Source organism: Peromyscus californicus, unplaced genomic scaffold (assembly GCF_007827085.1).
Source record: "Peromyscus californicus insignis strain IS unplaced genomic scaffold, ASM782708v3 Scaffold_2__1_contigs__length_46816999, whole genome shotgun sequence".
Lineage (NCBI taxonomy): Eukaryota > Metazoa > Chordata > Mammalia > Rodentia > Cricetidae > Peromyscus > Peromyscus californicus.
In genome coordinates this window covers 4,479,445-4,504,362 of record NW_026294540.1, presented here as the reverse complement: position 1 = coordinate 4,504,362, position 24,918 = coordinate 4,479,445, and the positions used below count along the sequence as shown (strand labels likewise).

Genomic DNA, 24,918 nt, shown 5'->3' with positions numbered 1-24,918 from the left:
TAAGGAGCTTTGTACTGAACTAGCAGAACGTGTCAGAAAGCAGACTTGCCCACAGCAGGAACGGGCACAAGCTCCATCCCCATGGAAACCAAAGTGTCGATATAAAGGGCGTTCCAGGGCAGAGCTCGTCACTAATACCAACCCCACGTGCACAGGCTGAAGGAGCCGGCAGAGAGACCTCTGCACCACACCACTGTCTCATGAGCTCACCCAGCCACGGGAGAGGACGTGCATTCTCTACCACCTCTGGTAAACAAAGGTGAGCCGCCCGAAGCTGAGGGGACAGACTGGCCCCCTGGGGGGCAGCACCAAAGAACGGTGGACACCTTCACCTTACCTACAATTCCATCCCAGATCATCTTAAACACGAAGGAGTTGAGGAAGGAGGAGATGGTGACTAGCTCTTCCAGCTTGAACGAGATTTGTTCTTCATATACTTCAATGTCATCGAGGATGCTGAACGAGGCAGAAAACTGTTCAGAATTTTCCACCGAGAAAAGGAGACAAACGAGACCTCACTGTCTTCTAGGAGAAGAGAGCACTGGCTTTTCTAGACACATCCTGCATGGCTTGCAGACTAACGCTGATGTCTAAGACCTCCTCAGAGAAGCCAGGGGAGGAGCTGCTGGGGTTTAGATGAAGCAAGTCGGCCACGAGCTGGAGACGGCTCTTGGGGGCTCGCTAATCCTTCTACCTTCTGCTTATGTGGACTTGTTCAGAGCAGTTCTACTCGGGGCCTTCCCAGTGAGCGGCCTGTGGCACAGTCTCTGTCACGCCTCACCCATGCTTGAGTGTGAGGGCGTCTTGAGTGAGTCGGTGCTTACTGAGGAGCACCGTGAAACCACATCCCACGCCTAGGAGAGAGACCAGTGGCACCTGGCGGTTGTGAGCGAATCAATATTTGAAAGAATGAATGAATGTATGAATGAATGAATTAATGAATGAATGAACACATGACACAGCTCAACTGAAGATTCATGGAAACCTCTCCACGTGCTTTAGAATACAGCTCAGTCCTGGGTTAGCCTTGCCTCAGCCAATAGGGTGTTTATCTCGTTCACTAGACCCTTCTTCTAGGGCACCCAGTCGGCCAGCGACAGGTCCCTGAACCCTCTTGATATGAGATCGTCTAGTGTGAACATTGCTGCTTGAGGTCCGTTCTAGATCTTTCCAATGACCCCTGGGGAGAGTGGAGGACAGACAGCGGCAAGTGCAGAAGGGGACACAGATTCCTGGGAATGTCCCAGGCTGTGCCTGATGCGTCCTAAATGATGCCTTCTTAGTTCTGTCTGCACGGTAGGTGATGTTGCCTCTAACCACCAAGGAGGAAAGGGCGCTCGGCAAGGTCAGCTCTGCTGTCTGGAGTCAGCCTGATAACCGGGCTGCAAGCACTCGGCACTGATCATCTCCTCTAATCCTGACCAATGCCTCAGAGGCGGGTGCTGGCGTTACTTCATTTATAGACGAGGAAACTGGTGTCTCAGTAAACAACTGGCCCGGGTTTTACAGCCTGGTTTCTGAGTCTGCAGTTTTCCTGTAATCTACCTCTCAGTGAATAAATGGCTGGGGTGTGGTCTGAACACATCTCCAGAGACCCTCATGGGCCACGGCCACTGCCCTGAAAGGACCCAGCAACTGCTGAAGCCCTGGCACAGGCATGCTTTGTGAATGCTGTCTATTCTTTTGCGGGGAGGGGCAAGGGGTTATGGGTTCTTGCTATGTTGACCAGGCTGGCCTGGAACTTATGTGCTCAAGTGATTCTCCTGCCTCAGCCTCCCGAGTAGCTGCCTGACAGGCGTGCATCACCATGCCCAGCTCTTGGCCAGTTCTTACAGTGACCCGCCACACGGGTGCAGTTACTGGCTTCCCCACAGTGCTGATGGCCCCGCTGGGTCCTAGCCAGGGCGTGCAGCCCACATCGACCTACGTGATGAGGTGCCGGGAACAATCACAGAACAGCATCAGCATGGCCAGGAGCTGCTTGGACTCTCCAGTGTCATTGTTCAGGCATTCCAAGAAGAGCTTTAACCCTCCATGGGGCCCCAGCTCACAGATAAAGGCCCACAGCTTGGGCAGCAGGTCATCAAGGTATGTAAGACCTGGAAAAGGAGAGAAACCCAAGCTTCAGGTGGGGACTCCAGCTGGTCTGTTATTTCTTCCTTTCCAGTGGAAAAGCACAGCACTTAAACCAGCGTGCAAGAGAAGATCCAGCAGGAAAAGCTTTTCCTCGCCGAGAATCACAACAGCAAAGGGGTAGCTGACCTGGGTGGAGGCTCACAAGCACCAGACTCCACTCTGCAAGGCTCCAGAGCAGGACCCGCCCACAAAGCCCAGTGCAGCTCTGCCTATAAGAGGAGCTGAAGCACAGCGAGGCCCAGTTACTGTCCCTATCCCATGGCTGGAGTCAGAGTAAGAGACAGAACCTGGGTCTTTCTGATGAGCAGCCATGTTTTAAGTCAGGAAACCCACTAAGGTCAGAGGGTATTTTTAAGTTTTGCAGGCCAGGGGATCTCTGGTGGTAAAAGCCTGAGACAAATTAAATTTATCAGAGTTTAACTAAGTGAAGAGTGGCCACACCCTGGCAGTACTCGGTTCAGAGTGCAGCTTCCAGACTGGGGAGGCAGCGTGCATCCCAGCCTGGCACTTCCTTTATTGAACTGGTCTGGTCAGCTGGCCACCCTGACTGCCTGAGGCTTGCTGGCATGGTTCTGACTCAGTCACTTGTTACGGGAGCATTCACACAGGTGAGCTGTTTTCTTGGCCTTCATGGTAAATAAGAAGAGGCCAAGTTTACTTGACACTGTTACTACACTTGGTGTTAGCACAGAGCAGATGCAGGAACGAAGGGACAGAACGGATCTGGCTGTGTCCCACTGAAGAGTATTTATGACTGTGAGTGAAGGCTGGCATGGTCTATGGGCAGACCCCTGTCTTGAGCAATCTCGCAGGCTCACTGCATTTGGATGCGCTCCCTCCTACCTGCTCCTGAGACGCTGTACTAAAACCAGGAAAGCAAGGAATGGTTGCAGCAGAGACGCTCCAGAAGGAACCCTCGGGGCAAGCCACAGGTGCACTGGGAACCTTGTAACCCGCTTCCCGGGGGCTCCAGGGCCTGGACAGAGCCAGACTGGCACACCTTCGGCCAGCGCTGTGGCAGTGACTAGGAAAGCCTGGGCCGGGGCTCCAGCATGCTGCAGACACAGCTAAGACAGCCCGGAGATCCGCAGAGCCTGCTCCAACCTGCCACCTCTCAGTGGGTAAGGCATGCTCAGAGTTAGTCCCAGATGAAGCCTGTCTGGGTAAGATGCTGCCTGGGGTGTGACTCTGGGAGACCACGTCAGTGCTACCTAAGGGTGCTGACAGGTGAGCTGATGGCCTGTGAAGAGGCAGAGAGACTACAAGACGGATGCCGCTTGCTTCACGTCCCGCATCCTGGCCACACAGGTGCTCATGTGTATGCAACCCAAATCACACACACCGAAGAATTCAGAAACCTTCCATTTAAAAACACATAGAGAAACAGAGTGATCACATGTTACACTGGGCACAGATAAACTATCTTACTGACTACCAGAAGAAAGCAACTGTCCACAGGTGGGCACGGGAGGGCAGGGACAGACTTGGGACAGCGAGAGGAAGGTGCAGTACAGCTCTACTGTAAGACCAGGTCACTGTCACTGAGTGTGAGCCCAGAGACTACTGATGTGCGGCTTCTGCACGGGAGAACGCGTTTTGTTGTGAGCTCACCTTAAAGACACACATGTAACCTCAGAATCCTCTCCCCCAGGAACCTCTCAGGTCCTGGGTGCTGGAAACACCAGCTAGCGCCTGCCCTGCCTTCCTCCCACTAGTCTCTCCTGGGGAGCCTCCCAAGGCCCTCCTCTGCCTCCAGCTCAGCAGCGAAGCCGCAGAGGTGCTCAGGCCACAGAGGTGATGTCACCCCTTGTCCTCACGCCCCAAATACAATCTACCTACCAGTGAGAACTACAGACGCACCTTTAAAATGCACCTGGAGCCATCTGCTTCCTTTTTATCACTTATGCATCAGTGGGGATGACCTCGCAGCACCCCGCCATGGAGAGGAAGTCTCAGTCAGGGTGACATCTACGATACCAGACTGCCTTCCACAAAGAACTGTGTGACCCTCAACAGCAGCAGTGCAAGGTGAGGGACTCTTGTCCAGCCACTGGCCCCGCCCACCTTCGCCACCTCCCCACTCAGTGGCCTCTACTAATGCTGTGGACTGCTGGTCACCCTGACTCTGACTCTAATCACAGGCAGAGAGCCTGGTAGTCTCTTTGCCCTGCATCCTCAGTGCCCTGCACAGACAAGTCTCTGACTATCTGGAGTGAATAAACAGGTATTAAGGACAGGCAGGCAGCAGCAAGCAGAGATTTAAAAACCCACACAGTAGTCTCTATCCCTTTCCGAAGCCAACAGCCTGCCCGGTTAGAACGGTCCTTCTATACTCAGAGGATCAAGTCATACCAACAACGCCTGGGCCGCACCGTAAAAACCCTGACCCCAATTCTGTCCTGATAGAAGAGACTTTCCTGCTCAGCTAAAAAAAAAAATGTGGGGCACAGCCACGCGATGAGTATGATGCAGCCGATAACAGTGAGGTCTGAAGAACTGACGGGATGAATGCTTATGAGTGATGGGCAGAAGAGGGTAAGGTGAGAGGTGTCTGAGTACATCTGGACTGCGTGTGAGCACACCGGGCACAGAGGCTCACCGCTGGGACGTGACAGTGTAAGTGCTGTTTAAAGTCTGCTTCCTGTCTCTGTGCTCTACTCAGGAAAGAGAACTTCTAAAAAGTTGTACTTCGGAACTGAAGAGCTAGTGAGGGGAACCAGACGGCAGGGCTACCCGAGGCTGGCAGGGCAACCCGAGGCTCGCCCGTCTCTCACAACCGCTCAGAGATGCCCACCCACCTACAAATCTATTCTGGAGGCCACCGTCCAGGACAAGCTGCCCAGCAGCTCTGGGAGCGGGAGCAGGGCCCGGGCTCTGACCTGTGAGGATCTGCAGGCGGATCTGGGTCAGAGTCGTCAGCGAGGTCTGGTAGAGGACACAGATGCTGCAGACCTTCTGCACCTCAGCCGAGTCTATGCGCCGGCCCCCGACAGGCCGGAGGATGTTCCGGACCGAAGCCGACTTCTGAAACGCACGCTTGAGGAGACCTGGTACGGAGGGAAGAAGACGCAGAGCACAAGTTCAGCACGCCAGCTCCCACCTGCGGGGGAGAGCACGGCGAGAACCCAGTCACGGCTGGCGGCGGTGGGGCTGCTCCTTTGGGATGAGCTGGGGAAAGCTAACTCAGACCTGGTGCAGCCCAGAGGCCCGGTCACATCACCACAGCGCCTGTCAGCACGAGCCAGGCGTGTCCAGCTGACACGGCATTCGCTGTTGTATCACCGAATTTCAGGAAGACAGAGGGGAAATGTGGAGGGCTGTAGTGGGGGAGGAGGGGGGAGGGAGGGAGGCAGAGGCTGGGCCCAGGCACTGTGTATGTGTTTGGAGGGAGTGCCATGGACACCCTCAGGTCCTAAGCCCTGGCTGAATGGCGTTCCGCTTCTGCCTTTGCCTTCCTGTTCCTAGGCAGAGGAACTGACATTCGAGGAGCCCATGCTCACTCACCACAGCCCACCAGTGGCAGAACCATCACTTAGCCCGGTCAGCAGTGCAGGCAGAAATCAGGGATTGTATGCTTGTCACGGCCTCAACTGTGATCACAGCAGAATAAGGAACCGTTCCCTCTTCAGTGTCCACCTCCACCCCTGGGGTGCTGCTGGGGTGTCAGCCTGGCCTGTGCCTCAGTGGCTCATTGGAGGAGTCCCATGTGGGAGATTTATGACTGAACTAAAAGAAGCTTAAAGTCCCCTGCAAAATGGGCTTTCCGCTCCTCCCTGGTAGTAAGGAAGAAAGGGTCCAAAAACGCTTTTCCCTTTGACTGGCGGAGTTTTCAGGCAAGCTCAAGCTCAGAGGCAGCGGAGCGACCCCGAGTGTGCCGACGACCTCCTTCTATCTCACTGGCTCTAATTTCTATCCGAGGACCCGTCACTGTCTTGCTGAACGAGGACTTCACAGCAAGGAGCAGGAGCTGCCTTTCGGGGTGCGAGGGGGGGGGGGGGGACGACACACACTCACTCTTCACGGGAAGCACGTTCTGTGGGGGCAAGGGCTGCGCAGGGGCTGGCTCCGGGGGCTCCAGCAGCTTCTTGCTGAGGATGTCACAGAAGAAAATGCGGATGAGAGGCACGCCCCACAGGAACTGCAGCTGTCTGGTGATCAGGTACATGGACTCGTTGAGGCTAGGGCAGAGCGGGAGACAGGCATGTCAGTGCCACCCAGTGTCTGCCAGGGAGAGCCTGCTCTGATCCCCGTGGCCTCCACACAGGGGATACAGTCAGTAAGGACAGAGCTGGCAGGTCACTGGCCTACAATCCCAGCACTCGGGAGGCTGGAGGGTAGCCAGTTAAAGACTAACTGAGTCACATAATGAGCTTTTGTCTAAAAACCAACAGACAAACAAGAAAATGCAAAGGAATTTCTTGTCCAAGACGCAGAATGAAGAAACTGCCATGGAGGGGTGGGTTTGTGAAGGCATCCGCTCTGTCCCTCCACGGCTGCCTTCCCTGAGGCGGCCATCTTGGAGCTGCTCCCACAGCTCTGTCAGGCAAAAGCCATCTCCTGCCAGCTGGTCTGCCCTTCCGCCCAGCCGCCCAACACCTACGATGGAACCCTTGCCTCAGGGCGCCTCTCCACTGCAGGCTGTATTCCTAGCACCACCCCCACTCCGAGAATCCATCAAGACCCTAAGCTGGGGGTTGGGGATTTAGCTCAGTGGTAGAGCGCTTGCCTAGCAAGTGCAAGGCCCTGGGTTCGGTCCTCAGCTCCAGAAAAAAAAAAAAAAAAAGACCCTAAGCTGGCCCCCATCATCTTGTGGGAACAGCCACAACCCACTGGGCATAAGCCAGGCCCTAGCATGCAGTATCGGGACAGCGGGACAACCCAATCAGGGTCCAGAGACAACCGTCTCGGAGGCATGTGTCATCACCCCACATTTCAGGTGAGGAAACGGGTGAGGAGAGCTGTCTACAGGCCTCTGGAGAAGAGCCTCAGTAAAGAAGACAAGGCCTGCCCCGTCCACGAGCTCCTGCTCTCCAGGTGGGGTGTCCCCACCTTCCTGGGGCAATGCCTTTTGGTGTCTGGATGGGTCTCAAGGCTGTTACTCAGGACAGAGACCGGGGGACGCCATCCCAGGGCACACCTGTGTGGCTGCCTGCCTGCCTTCACCCCTGCTCTTCCTCTCTTGCCTTTGTATTCTGAGTCTAGACACTCCCATCCCACCCTGTGGAAAGGCCGGTGGGGGTGGGGGCGGGGGGAGGGGGACACTCATCCCTTTACATCATTTGCCCTTTCCCAGCATCTCTGAGGCATGGCTGCCTCGTCAATCAATAAAAGTGATACCGGAGAAGGAAAAGTATCATGGGCACGGTTCCTAATTTACTAATTAAAAAAGTGAAAAAAATCATATGATCTCATTTCTATACATAAAAAACTATCAACAAGGGACGAGGATGAAAGGCCAATCACCCAGATCATTTTGCACAGGATTCTGGGATGTTCAATGTTCTCTTCACTCTGGGGATTGAACCCAGGACCCTGCACCTGCTAGGCAGGGCCTCTACCAGTGAGCCAGTCCCCAGACCATATCTATGTTAGACAGTAAATACATATCACTTCTCGAGCAAAACAAAACCACAAAAGCTGGAAGAGAAGGGGAGAGAGGGCGGGCAGAAAGCTCTCTCCGGACATACCCGTAGTCCACAGACTGGGAGAACCAGCCGAGCACAGGGTGCCAGTGGGTGAGGTTGGACTTCTTCTGGGACACGTACTTCTGACAGTAGCGCAGCATCTGCGTGAGCAAGCTCACAAACCCGTCTGTCTCTTCCTCTAACACCTTGGGGTTCAGGGAGCCCAACTGGAGGATGTTGCCTATGAAGAGAGAGGGTGAGCGCGATGCCACCGGACAGGTGCGCTGCGGGGTCTCCCAGCCCTGCTCTCTGCCTGAGGCTCAGGCGTCTAGTCTCAGCGAGGAGGAGAGTGTACGTGAAGGGCATCAGTCAGCGCCAAGGGCTGGAAGAACCAGGCTGACCTGACTTTAAATCCCAGCGTGGCCACGGATGAGCAACCCGGCTCTCAACCCAGCCTGAAATCTCGTCCTTGGCTGTCAGGCAGGAGTAACGATGCCCACCTTTCCTACGGGCCCTACAGGGAGAGCCAGGTACACAGAGGCACATGGTACTTAGCCTGACATTTTAATACGACAGGAACACAAGACGAGGCATTAGCTCAATGTCCTGGAAGATGGCTGTACTCCGCGTTTACCAAAGTACGCTCCCCTTGGAGTGCAGCCCAGGACACAAGAGTGATAGCTGAGGCTAGCTTGATGGGTCCGAGGGGTGCCAATCTCTAGGAACAGCTCTGTCAGAGAATGAGGTGTCTGTTCTGTGTTCAAATGTGTCCACCCACAAGCCCATTACCACAGACACTAACACAGTGGTCCGGCTCTGATCTGAGCCCCACCCAAGAGCCTCCTCCCTTTTAGGGAAGAACTCTGCAGCTACCTCACCACACAGTGTCCACTAAGTCCCGTTCTGCGTGTGATTCTAACTGTTCATCTATCTGCACTATGGAGATGAGTCTGGTTTTATACCAACTCCTGCCAAGTGCAACCAATGACCGGAACAAAACATGTAGGCTCCCCCATGGCATAACCAACCGAAACCCAGCCTCCTGGACTCACCCATGAGACACAGCGTGTGGCACCCTTCTAAACTTTCACAAGCATCACGGCACCGGTCTCTGTCTCTTAGAAAGACGATGAATTTGCGGAGCATGTCATGGGATTCTAAAACGCTGAGACGCTGGGGAAAATGGCCGACAGTTAGGGTGGAGCCGGGCAGGGCTTTCCCGAGAGGCACGGACGGACCTGACCGTGCTCGCCCTCACTCAGGCAGAACCCCACTTCCAAGCAGCAGGGAGATGGAGGATGACGACGGGAACCTGATTTTTTGGCTGCTAACAGGAGCGTGTCTACGGCAGCTACTGGGAAAACTGGGGGAAGGAGTGGGAATCAGCAGGGGCTGCTTTGCTTTTGGAGTCTAGCAAACAAGCCAGGGACAGGACTGGCCGCCGCTCACCTCAGGGGTCAGTGTACGGAGATGAGTCACGAGAGCAGGCACCGACATGATGTGGACGACAAACGGTCGCATCAGGGTGTCTGAGAACTGCGCAGCAACTACAGGGCTGGACAGAGGGCAGACAAGCTGGATGAGTGCAAATGACCCGGGTGCGTGCGTGTGTGCGTGTGTGTGCGCGCGCATGTGTGCACTGCACAGCTAGGAAAGGTCGGTGCTGAAGGAACTGATGTGAGAAAATGCTTGTACTATATGACATTTGGAAAAAGGCCAGATATAACACTCCACGGACGGGCGGGGCTTCTGATAAGGAGGGAGAAACTTCCGGTACAGCCCACTCACTCCTCAACCAAGCAGTGCCACCCGAGTGCCTCCCTGGGGATGACTCACCATCACCTCACACTTTAAGCACATGGTTTACTTTAGTATCTACGGCCTGGTATTAACATTTAAGTGTACACATATAAAAGTACAAAAACACCTGGAAAAACAGAGGGAGAAGTCAACAACATGCTTTTCCCACAAGAGCGTGGGAAACGGCCCTTCTTTGGGTTTTTACAATTAGCGCGCATTCTTTCCATAAGAAGATAAATATTAAACTAAGATAATGACCCAGGCTAGGCATGGCAGTGAACACAAGTAACCCCAGCACATGGAGACTGAGGCAGAAGACTCACGCTCAAGGCTAACTGGGGCTATATAAGAGACCCAGCCTCAAAAAACCAAGGGCAAGGGATGTAATGTAGCCCAGGGATCGAGTGCTTGTCTAGCATACCAGGGCCCAAGCACAGAAAACCAAACCAACCCCCCAAAAAGATAGTGACCCCTATCTCACACCATATTCAAAAATTAACTCAAAATAATTTTATGACTAAAATCACCAAACTCACAGAAAAAAACAGACATCTTTGAAGCCTGGAGTTATACAATGATTTCTTAGAACTGACACTGAGTGTAAGTACAAAGAAAGGAAAAGTAAAGAACTGCACAACATCAGAGCCAGAACGGTGTGTGATCGCACACCCCACCCAGAGGGCACAAAGACGAGCGCCACGTGGAAGTGTCTGCAGACGCCTCATCTGCCAGCAGGCTTGCACCTGAACAGAAAGAACTCGCTAACTCAGTAGTAAAAGTAACCCAACCTGAAGATGGCTGAACAAGCTACAGGTGGTGCATGCCTGTAGTCCCGCTGCGGAAGGTAAGGGAGAGCAAGGGTTTGAGGCTAGCCTGAGCTACACAGTTTAACACTACGTTCAAACCAAAGAACAAAAGCAGGGCAGGGAGATGGCCAAAAGAACTCAACAGACATCTCTCCCAAAGGGACACACGAAGGGTTAACAAACCCTTGAAAACATGGCTGACAGCAGCTGTCAGGGACCGCTAAAGCCCATGACTGCGACAGCACTTCATCCCCACGAGGTAGTTGGTGAGACTGGGGAGGAACCGGAGCCGTCGCTCCCACCCGCTGCTAGTGGGAACGAATGCTCTGGCGAAGCCTGGCAGTTCTTCACCAACGTATGCACTCATGGCCATGCTATTTCACACCTAGAAACACACCTGAGGGGACGGGAAACACATCCCCCACACAAGCACACAGAAATGACTGCAGTGGCAATGGCGGCGGACCGTCCCAGGCAGTTGTTCACAGTGGTGTTCGGCCACATACAGGAAGGAGGTGCTGGCGCACTGAACGATGAGCTGAGAAGACTGTGCAAACGGAAAAGCACTAACAGCAGAAGACGTGGTGTACGGTCCCACTCATGTGACATGTCCACAGCAGGCCAATCTGTGTGAGGGGCTTTAGGAGAGGACCACGAGGAAAACTGCTAAGGGGCAGGCTCCTCTGAGTGCAGGGAAAGCATTCCAGAATCAGACACTCCCCACCGGGAACTGACACTTCAAATGGGGAAGCACACATGTGAATTACACCCCAGTAAGTGGGATCTGGGGGCTGGGATGAGGCTCAGTGGTAGCATACTTGCCTAACATGCATGGGGTTCAATCCCCAGTGCCAGACAACACCCAGAGGCGGTTCATTTCTGTTTCTGTGACTATACCCTGACAAAGAGCAACTATGTTGTAGAATGTGTTAAAGATGTGTTACATTCATTTATGCTGTGGAACATTTGTTTAATGATGCAAAGATACGTTGCATTCTTTCATGTTGCATTTGTTTAACTCTGTGAAGCTGTGTTACTGTGTCTGTCTAAAACACCTGATGGTCTAATAAAGAGCTGAAGGCCAACAGTGAGGCAGGAGAAAGGACAGGCTGGGCTAGCAGGCAGGGAGAATAAACAGGAGAAAAAAATCTAGGAAGAGAAGATGGAAGAGCAAGAGGAGGAGAGAGGACCAAGGGCCAGCACCCAGCTACACTGCAAGCCATGGAGAAAGAAGTAAAGAAAGGTATATAGAAACAGAGAAAGATAAAAGCCCAGAAGCAAAAGATAGATGGGACAATTTAAGAAAAGCTGGCTAGAAATATGCTAAGTCAAGGCTGGGCATATTTTTGTTTTGTTTTGTTTGTTTGTTTGTTTGTTTTCGAGACAGGGTTTCTCTGTGTAGTTTTGGTGCCTGTCCTGGATCTCGCTCTGTAGACCAGATTGGCCTCGAACTCACAGAGATCCACCTGGCTCTGCCTCCCCAGTGCTGGGATTATTAGGCCCACCCACGTAAGTGCCTTTTCCTTGGCGCTATCTCGCCAACCCCAAATCTTATTTTAAAAGTTCTTGATCCTGTTCAATTATCTGCAAAGACTCACAGGGAGAAAACCGCTCTGTTCAGCAGAGAAAAGGCTTTGGAGCAGCCTGACCTTGAGGAGGGGTCAGTGGAATGCTCCACAGAGAATTATGGACCCATCAGTTTTCGTTTGTTCTGGCTGTTTTCCGAGGCAGGGCTAATGTACCCCAGCTGACCTCCGTCTCACTGTGCAGCCACAAGTGACTTCGAACTTCTGGCCCTCTGCCGCGACCTCCTTACAGGCAAGCACCAAATGCCCAGTCTGCGGTCCTGGGGATCAAACCTAGGGTCTTTCCGGCCCAGCCAACTGGTGGTCCACGTGGCCGTGATGGTGAGTGATGGAAACCTCACTGCGCCTGCCCCCCCACGACAGGAGCTGTGACAGGCCAGGACTCGGCACTGGGCTGCACCATGCATCCGATGAGGGGGCAGGGTAGACTGCTCACCCTGAGCTGGCTGGACCGTGGTGCTCTTTTCTCCAGGACTAGTTACCAACCTCTCTCCATGTCCGTGATCCTCTCAACACATTACAGACACTCCAGAGCAGTTGGGAGTGCAGCCTTGCCCACTGCAGATCTAGATTCTCCAAGGACGCCTTTCACGTCTACACACTGAACCAACGAGGTGCAGGCCAACACCGCATCCTCACACACTCTCGGCTGCCCCCATGCCAGCATCTCCCGCCTGTGCTCAAAACCCTGTTCTCTTAGGACCTCCCCCTGCCCTGGGCGGGTCTTCCTTTTACTCTTAGGAACTCAAAAGGAAAAATAACTCCATGCAGCCACTGACAGGATGAACCTATTCACTGCACATAGCCATCCTAAGATCACACAGCAAAACTCGCTGCTGAAGGCTGAGGGAAAGAGTCAACTGTCACAGAAATGTCCCCTTCACTAAGATGAACACTTCTCACAAAGTCTGACACGGTGGGTGGAAAGAGAACCAAGGAGAGAGAGAGGTTCTGGGGTGCCAGTCTTGCAGCTGGTGTCTTACCGCAACGCCAGAGAGAAGGCCGCTGTTAAGGTGCCTGTGGACAGGCAGGGCCGGGATCTGGCCAGACCTCGGGTCAGCAGTACCTGAAAAGAACATTCAAGCTGTCAGCCTGAGCATCGAGTTCCCATAGCCGTTTGTCCATTTGGAAGAGGGGCTCGGCAGCAGTGGCGCAGAGGCAGGAGGATCCCTGAGTTTGAGGCCAGTCTGGTCTACGGAGCAGGTTCGAGATCAGCTTGGTTACACAGCAGACCCCCATCTCAAACAAAACAAAAAGGAAGCAAACTGTACCAGGAACGCTTCAGATAAACCCTGCTCCAACAGAAGGACGCTGCTGGGTGTGGGGTTTCTTCTGCTCATCCCTACCCCAAATACGCTGAAGCCTTTTCATAACCAACAGCTAAGGAAGCGAGGACCTGCGAGCTGGGTGCAGAGCCCCCCGGAGTCCTGGCTTCCCAGGAGGCTGAGGCACTCAGGTCTGGGGTCTGAGGTTGGCTTGGGCAGCACGGCAATTCTCAAAACCAGCGCGTTTTAAAAATCCATGTGAAACGTGACTTAGGCAACTGTTCATCGTTCCAGCCACAGACGACACCTGATGTGACACTTTTCGCCCACACACTACCCACTGTGCTGTGGAGTGTGGAATTCAACTAGGAGATGGCCCCTCCCAGCACTGGGCAGAACAAAGAGTCACATCAACATTCCTTCTAAAGCCTAGAAAGCCCACAGCACCTCAAGATCAACCCACTCTGCCCATTCTCCGGCCTGAGAACTGGCATCGCATACGGAGTGGACAGGGCCATCTGAGGACGCTGAGTTGGAAGCACACTGTCCCCCTCCACCAAGGAGCGGGACAGCCCTGGGGCCTCCTCCCACGGCCTCGATGTCAGTCAAGACTCTGGACTGTCTCTGCATCCACTAGCTACAACGTTCTAGGGCCGAGTGCCCCGTCCTCCCCACCAAAACCACAGTGACCTGAAGCAAGGGAGGGCACAAGGCACAGGTGCCCCCCCCCCTCCGGCACATCAGGGATGGGGTCACAGACCTGCAACACAGAGTAAAATCCACGCTGGTTGAGATGGCCCATTATATTTGCACAAATGTGGTTCAGGGCTGGCCGAAGGCTCTCACCTAAAGAAAGAAAACAGCTTGAGAAGGTAATCTCTTGCCACCATGTGACCAATTCATGCAGGACAGAGGGCAAGACCTAGGGGGGTTTGGATGAGAAGTGTCCCCAGTGATTGGACTGTCCCCAGCAGGGGCTGCTGACTGGAAGGTGTGGGACTTAACCTTAAGGGTCCTTGAACCTCAAGCAGCAGAACTCTGCTGGAGGAAGTATGTCACAGGCTGTGTGTGTGTGTGTGTGTGTGTGTGGGGGGGTAGGCTTGAGTTTTCATAGCCTTGCCCCATCCTCTGTCACCCCCACTTCCTGTACAGAATGTGCCCACTCTGGTTCCCAACTGGCAGGCAGTCTCTAGCTCCTGCTGCCAACCTTTCCCTGCCATGGTGGGAGGTACCCCTCTTGCACCCCCCAACTGTCAGCCAAAGGGAACCCCTTTCTTCTCCAGCTGCTTTCGCCAGGCTGTTCCAGCACCGCTACAGGTAAGCCCCCGAGAGAACGCCCCAGGCCACGACCCCAGGGGAGGGGCACCCCGCTTCTGTCCGAGCCCTGGGAGGCTGGTTCCCACAGGTCTGGCTCAAGAGTTACTTCCCGGGTGGGTCATCTGACCCCCAGTCAGAAGAGACACTGGTGGCCCTGCCTCCTCTGCCCCTGGCAGGACTCAGACCTCAACAGCTTTAGGACCCTTCCTCAAGCCAGAAAAATGCATGAAGCAAACACTCGTTGCTGACTCAAGGCATAGGATTTGCACGGAACAGACACCTTCCACGTATTTCAGTTCACCGGTCGATAATTTAGATCACTTGGTACAACATAACTGCTCCGGGGACAGCCGCTGTAACGCACTGACGACTGACGGCAAGAACAGTCTGGATACCTCCTACAGGTGCGATTTTTTTCATCTGTTTCCAGTCTGTAGCTGGAGGACTCCATGGCTGTGGAACCTGCTTCTGCTTGGTGGCCATCTGCTCAGCACGACATCTCCAGTGTCTATCTATCACAGTGTCTGGTACGTATGAGGCTGTCTGCTGAATGAATGTGTCAAATACTGTGGACAATTTCTCGGGAAATTCTACAGTGAAATTTTCTGGGCAAAATAGTAAACATTTTAGATTTATTTTATGTGTATGAGCGCTCTGCCTGTATGTATGTATGTGTAACACATGTGCCTAGATGCCCTGGAACTGGAGTCACAGATAGTTGTGAGCCACCATGTGGACGCTGAGAAACGAACCAGAATCCTCCAGAAGAGCAGTCACTGCTCCTAACTACTGAGCACCTCCCCAGCCCCTCACTGATTTTGTCTTTAATTTTTTTTTAAACAAGTAACACAAGAAGGCGTCAATGGAGCCCATCACTCACAGGCGGGGTGCTGGGGGAGTTAGAAAGGAGAGCAGGAACAATGCCTTTACACAAGATTCAAAGGCAGAGGGTTTCCGCACACGCTAACAAACACCGGACACTAAGAAGTGGCTGGCGGAGAGCGCCGGGTGCATGGGCTCAGGCTCTGAGCCTCCCCGAGCTTGTGGGCCAAAGTGCTTCTCCTGAGCCGGGCCCCTCTGTGGAAATGCCAGCTGGGAAGGATTTCTGAAGTGGGTCCACACACCTTTTCCCCGGAGGATCTTCCATGTTGAAGTGTCTGTGAAGGTGACCAGCATGGTGAGGTACAGTGTGATGAGCCTCGAATCTTGTAAGATTTCCGGCTGCAAACGACGGGGTAAGATTAACACTCACGCCCACGATCCCACTCCGCAGGGCACGTGCTTCCCACACGGCCGACTCACACTGGAGTCCACAGTATATTCTAGACTCTCAGTGCCTAACCTGGGCTCAAACACTGCTGGGAATGGAGAACTGAGCATTCCTGGGAAACAGGGTCCCAGGATGCCTCACTCTGTGCCTACAGCCGACTGTATGCTGGAACAGGGCAGTGACAGAGGACAGCGGCAACACAGATTAATGGGGACTAGGAGCTACAACTTTGGGCCTATTTCCTGGCTGTGTGATCTTGGAGATGTTTCTTAACTTCTCTGTGCCTTGGTTTCCTTAACTGTTGACTAGGGACAGCAGCACTGCTCTCCTCACAGGGCTTGTGCAGAACCAAGAACTGCGCTGGCACGGAGCTCAGTGCAGGTTCTGAAAGAGTAAGCCGGGCAAGTGCGAGACGCTTTCTGGGCTCAGAGACTCTACGGTGCGCACACCTGGGAAAGACCCCAGAAACACACAATCCCACATTCAGTGAGTGCTGTGGAGACTCCCTCAGAATCACACGGAAGCCTGGCAGCGGACCAGGCCTGACGCCCAGAGCCCCCTCCCCACCCTCTTCTAACCCTGGCTGTTGAGTTATTCTGTGCCGTGGGGGAGGTGGGGACTATGCACGTGTGGTGTATGTGTGCATGTGGCGTGCTGTATGTGCATCCGTGCTGTGAGTGCATGTGGCGTGCTGTATGTGCATCCGTGCTGTGTGTGCATCTGTGCTGTGTGTGCATCCGTGCTGTGTGTGTGCATCCGTGCTGTTTGCATCCGTGCTGTGTGTGTGCATCAGTGCTGTGTTTGCATCCGTGCTGTGTGTGTGCATCCATGCTGTGTGAGCATCCGTGCTGGTGTGTGTATCCGTGCTGTGTGTGCATCCATGCTGTGTGTGTGCATCCATGCTGTGTGTGCATGTGGCGTGCTGTATGTGCATCCGTGCTGTGTGAGCATCCGTGCTGTGTGTGTGCATCCGTGCTGTGTGTGCATGTGGCGTGCTGGTGTGTGCATCCGTGCTGTGTGTGTGCATCCGTGCTGTGTGAGCATCCGTGCTGGTGTGTGCATCCGTGCTGTGTGTGTGCATCCATGCTGTGTGTGCATGTGGCGTGCTGTATGTGCATCCGTGCTGTGTGTGTGCATCCGTGCTGTGTGTGCAGGTGGATCAGGACATTCAGTGTCTTCCTCTATTGCTCTCCCCTATCTTTTGAGACAGGGTTTCTCACTAACCCTGAAGGTCAGCACTTCAGCTGGGCTGGCGGGCCAGCTGGCTCCTGGGACCCGCCCGTCTCTGTCTCCCATGGCTGGGTTCATAGGCTCTCATGGCCACGCCCAGAGCTTCCTCAGTCACCTCCCTGGCCTGAAGAGGGTTCCTTGGTATGGGAGACTATGGCTAATGTACCCAATGTTCAATGCGTGCTCCTAAGGCAGGGTCACAGTAACCAGAGCATCTACCCTGCTCTTTCCCAGACAGTGGCTCATCTGATCCTCTGCTAGATCCCCAAAGGCACAAATAAAGAGCAAAATGATGAGGACCAAGGTCCCAGGTGAGATTTGCTGGTTTGGGTGTTTACCTTGAGCTGTTCAAGAAGCTCGCAGCAGTACCACAGGATGCTCTTGATCTGCTTAATCCACAGCAGAGTGAGGTCCTTGGAAAGAGCCAGGGACACGTACCATACCTACAGGCAGCAGAAAGAGTAGGAGTGTGGGCAGTTCTGGGGCCACACCACAAGGGTCTATTAAGACAATAGGACTGAATACATAAGCGGAAAGCAGATGTACCTGAACACTAACTAACCCAGAGGTCACAGACTAGATAAGGCAGTAACGATCTGAATAAGAAGCAGGAGCGGGTTGGGGATTTAGCTCAGTGGTAGAGCGCTTGCCTGGCAAGCACAAGGTCCTGGGTTTGGTCCTCAGCTCCAGAAAAGAAAAAAAAAAAAAAAGAAAAGGAAAAAGAGGCAGGAGCAAAGGCATCACTCAGCCACCCAATACTCAACTGCTCATCTCTGTGATCCATTGAGCAGGACCTTTCGGTTCTAAGCTTAGCCCTTTAGACCTCATAGGAGACTCTCTGGCTCTGACTCACTCACCTTTGGCTCATTCTCTGCATCCATGCTGCTCAGGATGCTACGACACAACTTCTCCAATCTCTGCAGGGGCAGAAAAGCTGGTTATGAATTCCCCAAACTAACCAAAACATGAGAAAGAGGGGAGTACGTTTGGTGGGCACCTGGAGCATGGAGGCAGCATGTCAGTGGTTCATACATTCACGATGTATTCGATTCCTCCTTAGAGACAGACACTACAGACACAGGCTACAGGCAGGTTTCAAACTGGTGGCTTACAGAGCTCACGAGCCCAAGGGATGTGGGTTTTTTATTTTTAAGTTTTTCAAGACAGAGTTTCTCTGTGTAGCCCTGGCTGTCCTGGAACTCGTTCTGTAGACCAGGCTAGTTCAAACTCAGAGATCTGCCTGCCTCTGCCTCCTGAATGCTGGGAAAAAAGGTGTGCACCACTGCTGCCTAGCAAATTATATTTTTTAAATTAGTGCATTTCGAATAAAAATCCAGAATGGTGCCTCTTTTGGTCTTACTGTGGCTTAGGCTGGCCTCCAACTCATGGCTATCTTCCTGCCTTGGCCTCCCGATGGCCACCATTCCTAGCGATGGCACTTCTTTTGGAAAATTGGCCTTGGACTCTGGCAGAACAGCAGCTGGCTTTCTAACCTGTGTGCAGAGACCCACTGGCTTCCTAGTGAGAACTTACTCAGGGTGGAGAATCTGAGCTTGCTAAACCCAGCAGGGCTGCATAAGGGGATGATTTGACCATGGGCATGGTTACCAGGTGTTTGGAAGGGTCTACACTTGGCTGTGTGGTGATCTAGCAAGGAGGAGGTCTTTGCCCCACCCCTTGGCATTGTTATAAAAAGTCCTTTTGAAGAGGCAGAAGGGGCTGGTGGGTTGTGAGCCAGGTCCTCCTGAAGCTATCCTGTGTTTCTGTCTTTCTCCTCTTCGCTATCTAAGTTTCTTATCCCTCTCTCCTCCTCATAGGCACCCTTTTAAAAGGTGGGAGCTGGCCTCCCACACCTGTGCCCTACACTTGGCACTTCTGTGAACACCAACCACTGGCCTCTGCCTCACGGCCATCAGCTCAAAGCTCTTCAGTCATCGCTTTTACCCTAATATGCAAATCAAGGAAAAGTAGAAACTGGAAAAACTGCTTATACTCGGGCGGGCTGTTCTATCTCCACATCTGCACCTGAAAAGGCATGGCTCCAGTTTTCTCTCCTGTAATGGGGTCACCTCCCTGAGCCTGAAGGTCCTCGTCTGTGACTGTTCTTTTCTCTCTGCTGGGCTAGGAGCACCACAGGGAGCTTGCCTGTCTCCTTTCCCTCTGGGGCTCCCCAGGAGCACCCTAAGCATGACCACAGCTACCTACTGCTTCCCTTGGCTGTCCTCCAGGCCAGTCATCTTATGCCACGGCAGCAAAGCGGTTAAGTTTTATGATGTAAATAACGATAAATAAGACACCTGGGTTTAATCTTAGAATATCCGGCGTAACTCAAGCCTCCAGCACGTCTTTGGAAGACCAGAGCCCCGAGCCCTGTCCAGGGCATGGAGTAGACCCCACTGCTCTCTCAGGCCTCACCACTCAGCCCACCACTTGCTGAGTGCTGATTCCTGTTTCCTACTGGGCTGTCTCCAGCCACTTTCATTCATGTCCCTCAGCTGCCTTATTCTTAGACATCTGAGGAGAGTTCCTGTTTGTAACCGTTACTGTGTAGAGACCCTCAGAAGCACAGCCGAGTCTCCCTGTGGGCAGCCGGGAAGTGTGCCTCATGCAGGCACCTTAGGACAAAAAGGCCAGTGCTTATCCACACCAAGTTCTGGCACAGGGAAAGACGCATGGATGCGACTGTCAGGGTGTGGGAGTTTGAACCCCACTGGCACCATTCTCAGAGGGAGTGGCACTATTAGGAGGTGTGGCCTTGTTGGGGGAAGTGTGTCACTGTGGGGGGAGGGGCTTAAAGGTCTCTTTTGCTCAAGCTTCCCTCAGTGTGACAGTCAGTGGACTTCCTGTTGCCTTCTGGTCAAGATGAGCACTCTCAGCTCCAGCACCACGACGGCCTGCACACTGCTGTGCTCCCCATCATGATAATGGACTGAACTTCTGAAATTATAAGCTAGCCCCCCCAATTAAATGTTTTCTCATGCTATCTCTTCACAGCAATAAAAACCTTGACGAAGACACAGGGCTTACCTCATTGTCCTCATTAGTTTTGCATATGAACAGCAGTTTCCTGGCTATCTTAAAAATACAAAGTGCACTTCTTTTACTGGACCCAGAGTCGTCCGTGTTGAAAAACTCATCAATCTCTCTCCTAGACAGGGAAGGGGGAAAATAAGACAAGACATACTATATCAGGAGCGCTAGGCATTGGGCAGGCTTCTGCAGCACGTGAAGGAAAACTCCTTCCCCTTCTGCTCCTCGGCAGCGGGAGGAGACGGGCGAGGAGCTGCTCTCACCTGAGGTCTCTGTGCAGCCGTCTCCGGCTGAGGAAGCTGCGGACCACGGCCTGAATGACCACAGCTGAGCGCTCCCGCCCCTTCTGCTCCAGCCTGCCTTCCCGCGCCTGCCGGGCTCTGTCAATGAAACACGCTCTGGAGGTCTGCGACACAGTGAACATGTTTGCAAACCAACAGGAACCCTGCGGGGACAGGAGAGGCGCTGGTGTGGGTCACCTGTGCACACACAGAGGGCAGGGGCACCTGGGCGATGGCAGCGGCGGCGTTCAGCAGCCTCCATCCCCCCACAGAGCTCATGGTCTCCTGACTCAAGTCTTAACTCCCTACCAGCTCCTGTCACATCACCCCCAGCGACCAGACTGCACAGCTGTGCTGAGGAATTCCATTTTCTTCAGGGAAAGGGCAGTGCTTGGTGGACAGCAGAGGTGGGCTCCCAGCAAGTCTGAAGAGTGCACAGAGCATGAGTCAGCCCCATCCAGAGAGCACCAGTTAACCATGTGTCAAAGGTCCCAGACATGTGCCTCCTCTGCTGCACTGCCCACACTTAGAAGGCAGTAAACCACCTCCTTCCATCTTGCAGGTGAAGACCTGAAGGGAGGAACTTATGCTGTCATCGCTGTGGTCACCCATCTGCGCAACACGTGTTTACTGGTGCCTGCTATGCCCAGCAACACTCGGGAAAAGGGCTTTTGAAAAGATGATTATTTAACAATGTTTAGTTACATTTTAATTCAGCAAGAATAAATGAACATGTATGTATGTGTATGCACATATACCAGTGCCACAGCGCATGCCCATCATGCCCGTGTGAAGGTCAGAGGACAAGTTATGGGACTCAGACTGCCAGGCTGGGCAGAGGCCCTCACCTGCACTCCACCCCTGTCCACCTGCACATCTACCCCTGTCCACCTGCACTCTACCCCTGTCCACCTGCACATCTACCCCTGTCCACCTGCACTTTACCCTGGTCCTTTACCCCTAAGCCACTTGCACCTCTATCCTTGAGATACCTCAGCACCCCAAAATCTTTCTTTACATTTATTGAGGCCGAAGAGATGTCTCAGGGGTTAGGAGCACTTGTTGCTCTTGCAGAAGACCCAGGTTCAGCTTCCAGCAGCCACATGGTAGCTCACAATCACCTGTAACTCTAGTTACGGAGATCTGATGCCCTCTTCTGGCCATGCAGGTGCTGTACACTCATGATGCACATACACACATTCAAGCAAAACATTCATATATAAAATGAAAATTTTTAAAAAGGACATTTTACATTTACATTACAAAAAATTACATTTTTTTGTGTGTGTATGCACATGAGTACATGAGTGTGATGTACATAGATGGAATGTGTATGGAGGTTAGAGAACATGCAGGAGTCAGCCATCTCCTGCCACCATGTAGATTCCAGGGATCAAACTCAAACGTCAGGCTGGTCAGCAGACGCCTTTGTACCCACTGGGCCACACTGCAGGCCCCAAGGTCTTCTTTAAGAAGTCATTTTTGTTTGATTTTTGCTTGTGTGTGTTGTGTTCCACAGGAGTGGGTGTAGTGTGTGCATATGCACATGGAGGCTGAAGTTGATGTCGTGTCTTCCTCCATTGCTCTCCACTCTGTTTATGAAGGGAGGGTTCCTCATTTGAGCCCACTGCTCACAAATCAGTGGGTCTACCTATGCTGAAGAGGCCTCAGGGACCCCATCTCTGCCTCTGAAGTGCTGAGATCACACTCAGGTGCCACACCTGCCCAGCACAAGTGGATTCTGGGGGCCTGAACTCTGGACCTCGTGTTTGCATGGCAAGGACTTTTTCTACCGACCAGGTTTCCAGCAGCCATGACAGTCCATTTAATCTGGATAGGGGACATTACACATCACACACTCTGCGGCCAGGCCACACAGGGACCTGCTCCTCTTCACTGACAGGTGCTGTGCAGGGCAGAGGTGACACTGAACAGTACAGGATCACTAGTAATTGCTTTTTGCTCCAAGTGGGTGGCTTTGACTGACAGCCAAATGGACAAAGCATTTACCCACTGGGCCTCCTAACTGGGTGATCTCTTTAGCTATCCCACAACACACATCATCAGCCCAGCTGACCAAAACACGAATGTGACTCAGGCAGAAATGCAGAGTCTTGGAAAAGCATCTCTCACCAGGTTAATTCACTCAAAGCAGCAGCCACTTGGAAACACGCATAGAATAAAAGGTGGAACTAGATTCTTGCCCCATGAATATATCCAGGGACCTCTAATACCTTCCTCACCTGACTCACACCTGTCAAATGACACCAGGGATTTGCCAACATACTAGGTTATCATCAGCAATACTCAAGGAAATGTTGTTTTGTGCAGGTTAGTCAAACACACTACCACCAGCCAGTCCCATCAGCAACTCCTGAAACAGACCTACGTAGTCTGCTAACCACAGGGACAGAAAAGCTAGAACTAGAGAGGTAGCCATGTTCCTAACTGTTCCCTCTTGTGCCAGGCCTGGAGAGTGAGCTCACCTGAGGACCCGCCTGTACAACGGAGATGCTAGGTGACCATGGATGACCTTGCACAGCTTCTGGCTTCAGAGGAGTTGGTTTTCTGACGTAAGAAAAATTCAGAATTAGTACTGTTTTGTAGGTGTGGCATCCCAATGTTACTGAGTGTAAGTAACATACTGTGGTTGATTTTAAAAACCATCTAGGGGTTGGAGAGATAGCTCAGTAGTTAAGAGCACTGGCTGCTCTTCCAGAGGACCCCAGTTCAATTCCCAGCATCCACACAGCAGCTCACAACTTCTGTTACTCCAGTTCCAGAGGATCCAACACCCTCATACAGACATACACTCAGGCAAAACACCAATGCACATAAAACTAAATTATTAAAAGCAACCCTCTAAATCCTCTTAAAGTCACATTCCTTCAAAAGTAACTCCAAGAGGTAACACAATGTTAAAAAGTAATTACGCTTTACATTTTTTCAATGCTCTGGAAAAGTGTTCATGCCGTAGAAGTGAAAAAACAGGCTCTCTGTGAGACAACAGGATTCCACGTCTCAGGGAAAAGGCCAAGTGAATGTGCATGCATGGAGACCACACTGCCCCGAAACACGGTTGAGATCTAAGGTTTTCTCTCCAGTGTGGTAAAGGGCCAAAAACAAATCAAAGTGGCCATTTTGAGTAGTGGGATTATGGGGAACCCCTCCTTTTCACAGGAAGAGGCATATGGGCCTGAGTCACACAGAGCTGGCACCAATCTCCCCGCCCCTGCCCGCTCTGTCAACCCTGCGGGCAGGGAGTATCAGAGTCTTCTGCCTTTGATAATCAGCTTTGACGCCAGTCATGAGAACCGTCACGTGTGTACCACGGTTCTACCCAGTTACTAACAGAGCAGTTACGAAGCCTAGGGGAGGTGTTGCCTTTACCGACACAAAAGGGTTTTCCTTTTTTGACATTATTTTCAACTGTGTGTCAGTCTGTGAGGATGTGAGTGCAGTGCCCAGGAGGGCCAACAGAGGGTGTCAGATCCCCTGGAGCTGGAGGGACAGGTAGTTGTGAGCCTTGTGAAATGGGAATGGAACTTGAGTGCTCTGCAAGAGCAGTGAGTGCTCTTAACCTCTGATCTCTCTCCAGCCTGTCTGTTATTAATCTCCCCATCTGCACCAACCATTCCATTAAGCTGTTTCCCTATCCTCAAATGAACTAGGATTTGCCAGGCCCAGTACTTGGGACCATGAACCCCTGAGCCTATTGTTTAAACTGTGAACAGTCAAGCTCCTGAGAGGTATGAGCAGGGCTCAAGGCATGACTACAACACCAAGTCCTCTCATTAAGACGGCCCGACTAGTGGCTTCAGAGACGGCTCAGTGGCTATGAGCGCTGGCTCTTCTCGCAGAGAACCAGGGTTCGGTTTCTAGCACCCACAGTTCTAGAACATCTAATGCCCTCTTCTGGTCATGGGCATGCATATACATACACACAAGCAAAGCACTTATACACCTAAAATAAAATTAAAAAACAAATCTTTAAAAAAAGAATAAAGAGATCCCTAGCAGTAGGCAGGACAGGGAAGCAGGAGCAGGAGTCCCCTCCCAGAGGAAAAACAAATGACTGAATGCAAACAGTACCCAGCATCCATGACGACCTCGGAGCTTTCGCTTCTCCCAGGGACCTCCCAGGATCTGATCCCTTTCTTGGGATTATCCCCACGAGAAATCTCACACATTGGCTTCTGTTTACACTGCACAATAATCTAAGCTTTGTGGTTTTCCTCATTCTTCCTGTAGCCCCTCCACCTGCACAGTTCATGAATCAAGATGCACAACTATTACGTTCTCATTGCCCTGAAAGCCACAGAGAAACACAGCAAAGACCGGAACAGGAAAGGCCTCAGATCCGAGAAAATGACCCTCAGACCTTTCTAGTCCTGATTTCACCTCTCATTTCACAGGCACTTAAGTACTCTAGGCCCCCATTGCCTGAGGATAACAACAATACTCAGTCTCAGGGTTGCTGAAGGATTGCATGGAACATCTGCCATTCTGAACCTTAATTTAGTCACTGCAGTATTGAGATTAGGAATGAACGGGGACATATTAATGACTGGCA

The 24,918-nt window shown here is 52.5% G+C and overlaps 1 protein-coding gene across 3 annotated transcripts in view; it reads right to left on the bottom strand.

Moving 5' to 3' along the window:
* Window positions 1-24,918, bottom strand: part of Ube3b (ubiquitin protein ligase E3B) — a 48,082-nt gene that overhangs the window by 21,706 nt on the left and 1,458 nt on the right. For 2 of the 3 annotated variants that reach the window (XM_052755075.1, XM_052755073.1), the window contains exons 2-17: window positions 24,438-24,605; window positions 22,832-22,913; window positions 20,328-20,509; window positions 20,062-20,182; window positions 17,892-17,951; window positions 17,373-17,477; window positions 15,659-15,755; window positions 13,978-14,063; window positions 12,936-13,018; window positions 9,210-9,315; window positions 8,813-8,933; window positions 7,824-8,001; window positions 6,151-6,314; window positions 5,016-5,183; window positions 1,928-2,099; window positions 338-456 (exon numbers count right to left, since the gene is read on the bottom strand). In XM_052755075.1, the coding sequence (XP_052611035.1) occupies window positions 338-456; window positions 1,928-2,099; window positions 5,016-5,183; window positions 6,151-6,314; window positions 7,824-8,001; window positions 8,813-8,933; window positions 9,210-9,315; window positions 12,936-13,018; window positions 13,978-14,063; window positions 15,659-15,755; window positions 17,373-17,477; window positions 17,892-17,951; window positions 20,062-20,182; window positions 20,328-20,509; window positions 22,832-22,913; window positions 24,438-24,535 (1,942 nt within the window). In that variant the 5' untranslated portion in view covers window positions 24,536-24,605. The remainder of the gene's footprint in view (window positions 1-337; window positions 457-1,927; window positions 2,100-5,015; window positions 5,184-6,150; window positions 6,315-7,823; window positions 8,002-8,812; window positions 8,934-9,209; window positions 9,316-12,935; window positions 13,019-13,977; window positions 14,064-15,658; window positions 15,756-17,372; window positions 17,478-17,891; window positions 17,952-20,061; window positions 20,183-20,327; window positions 20,510-22,831; window positions 22,914-24,437; window positions 24,606-24,918) is intronic. The other variant, XM_052755074.1, reaches the window with a different exon arrangement.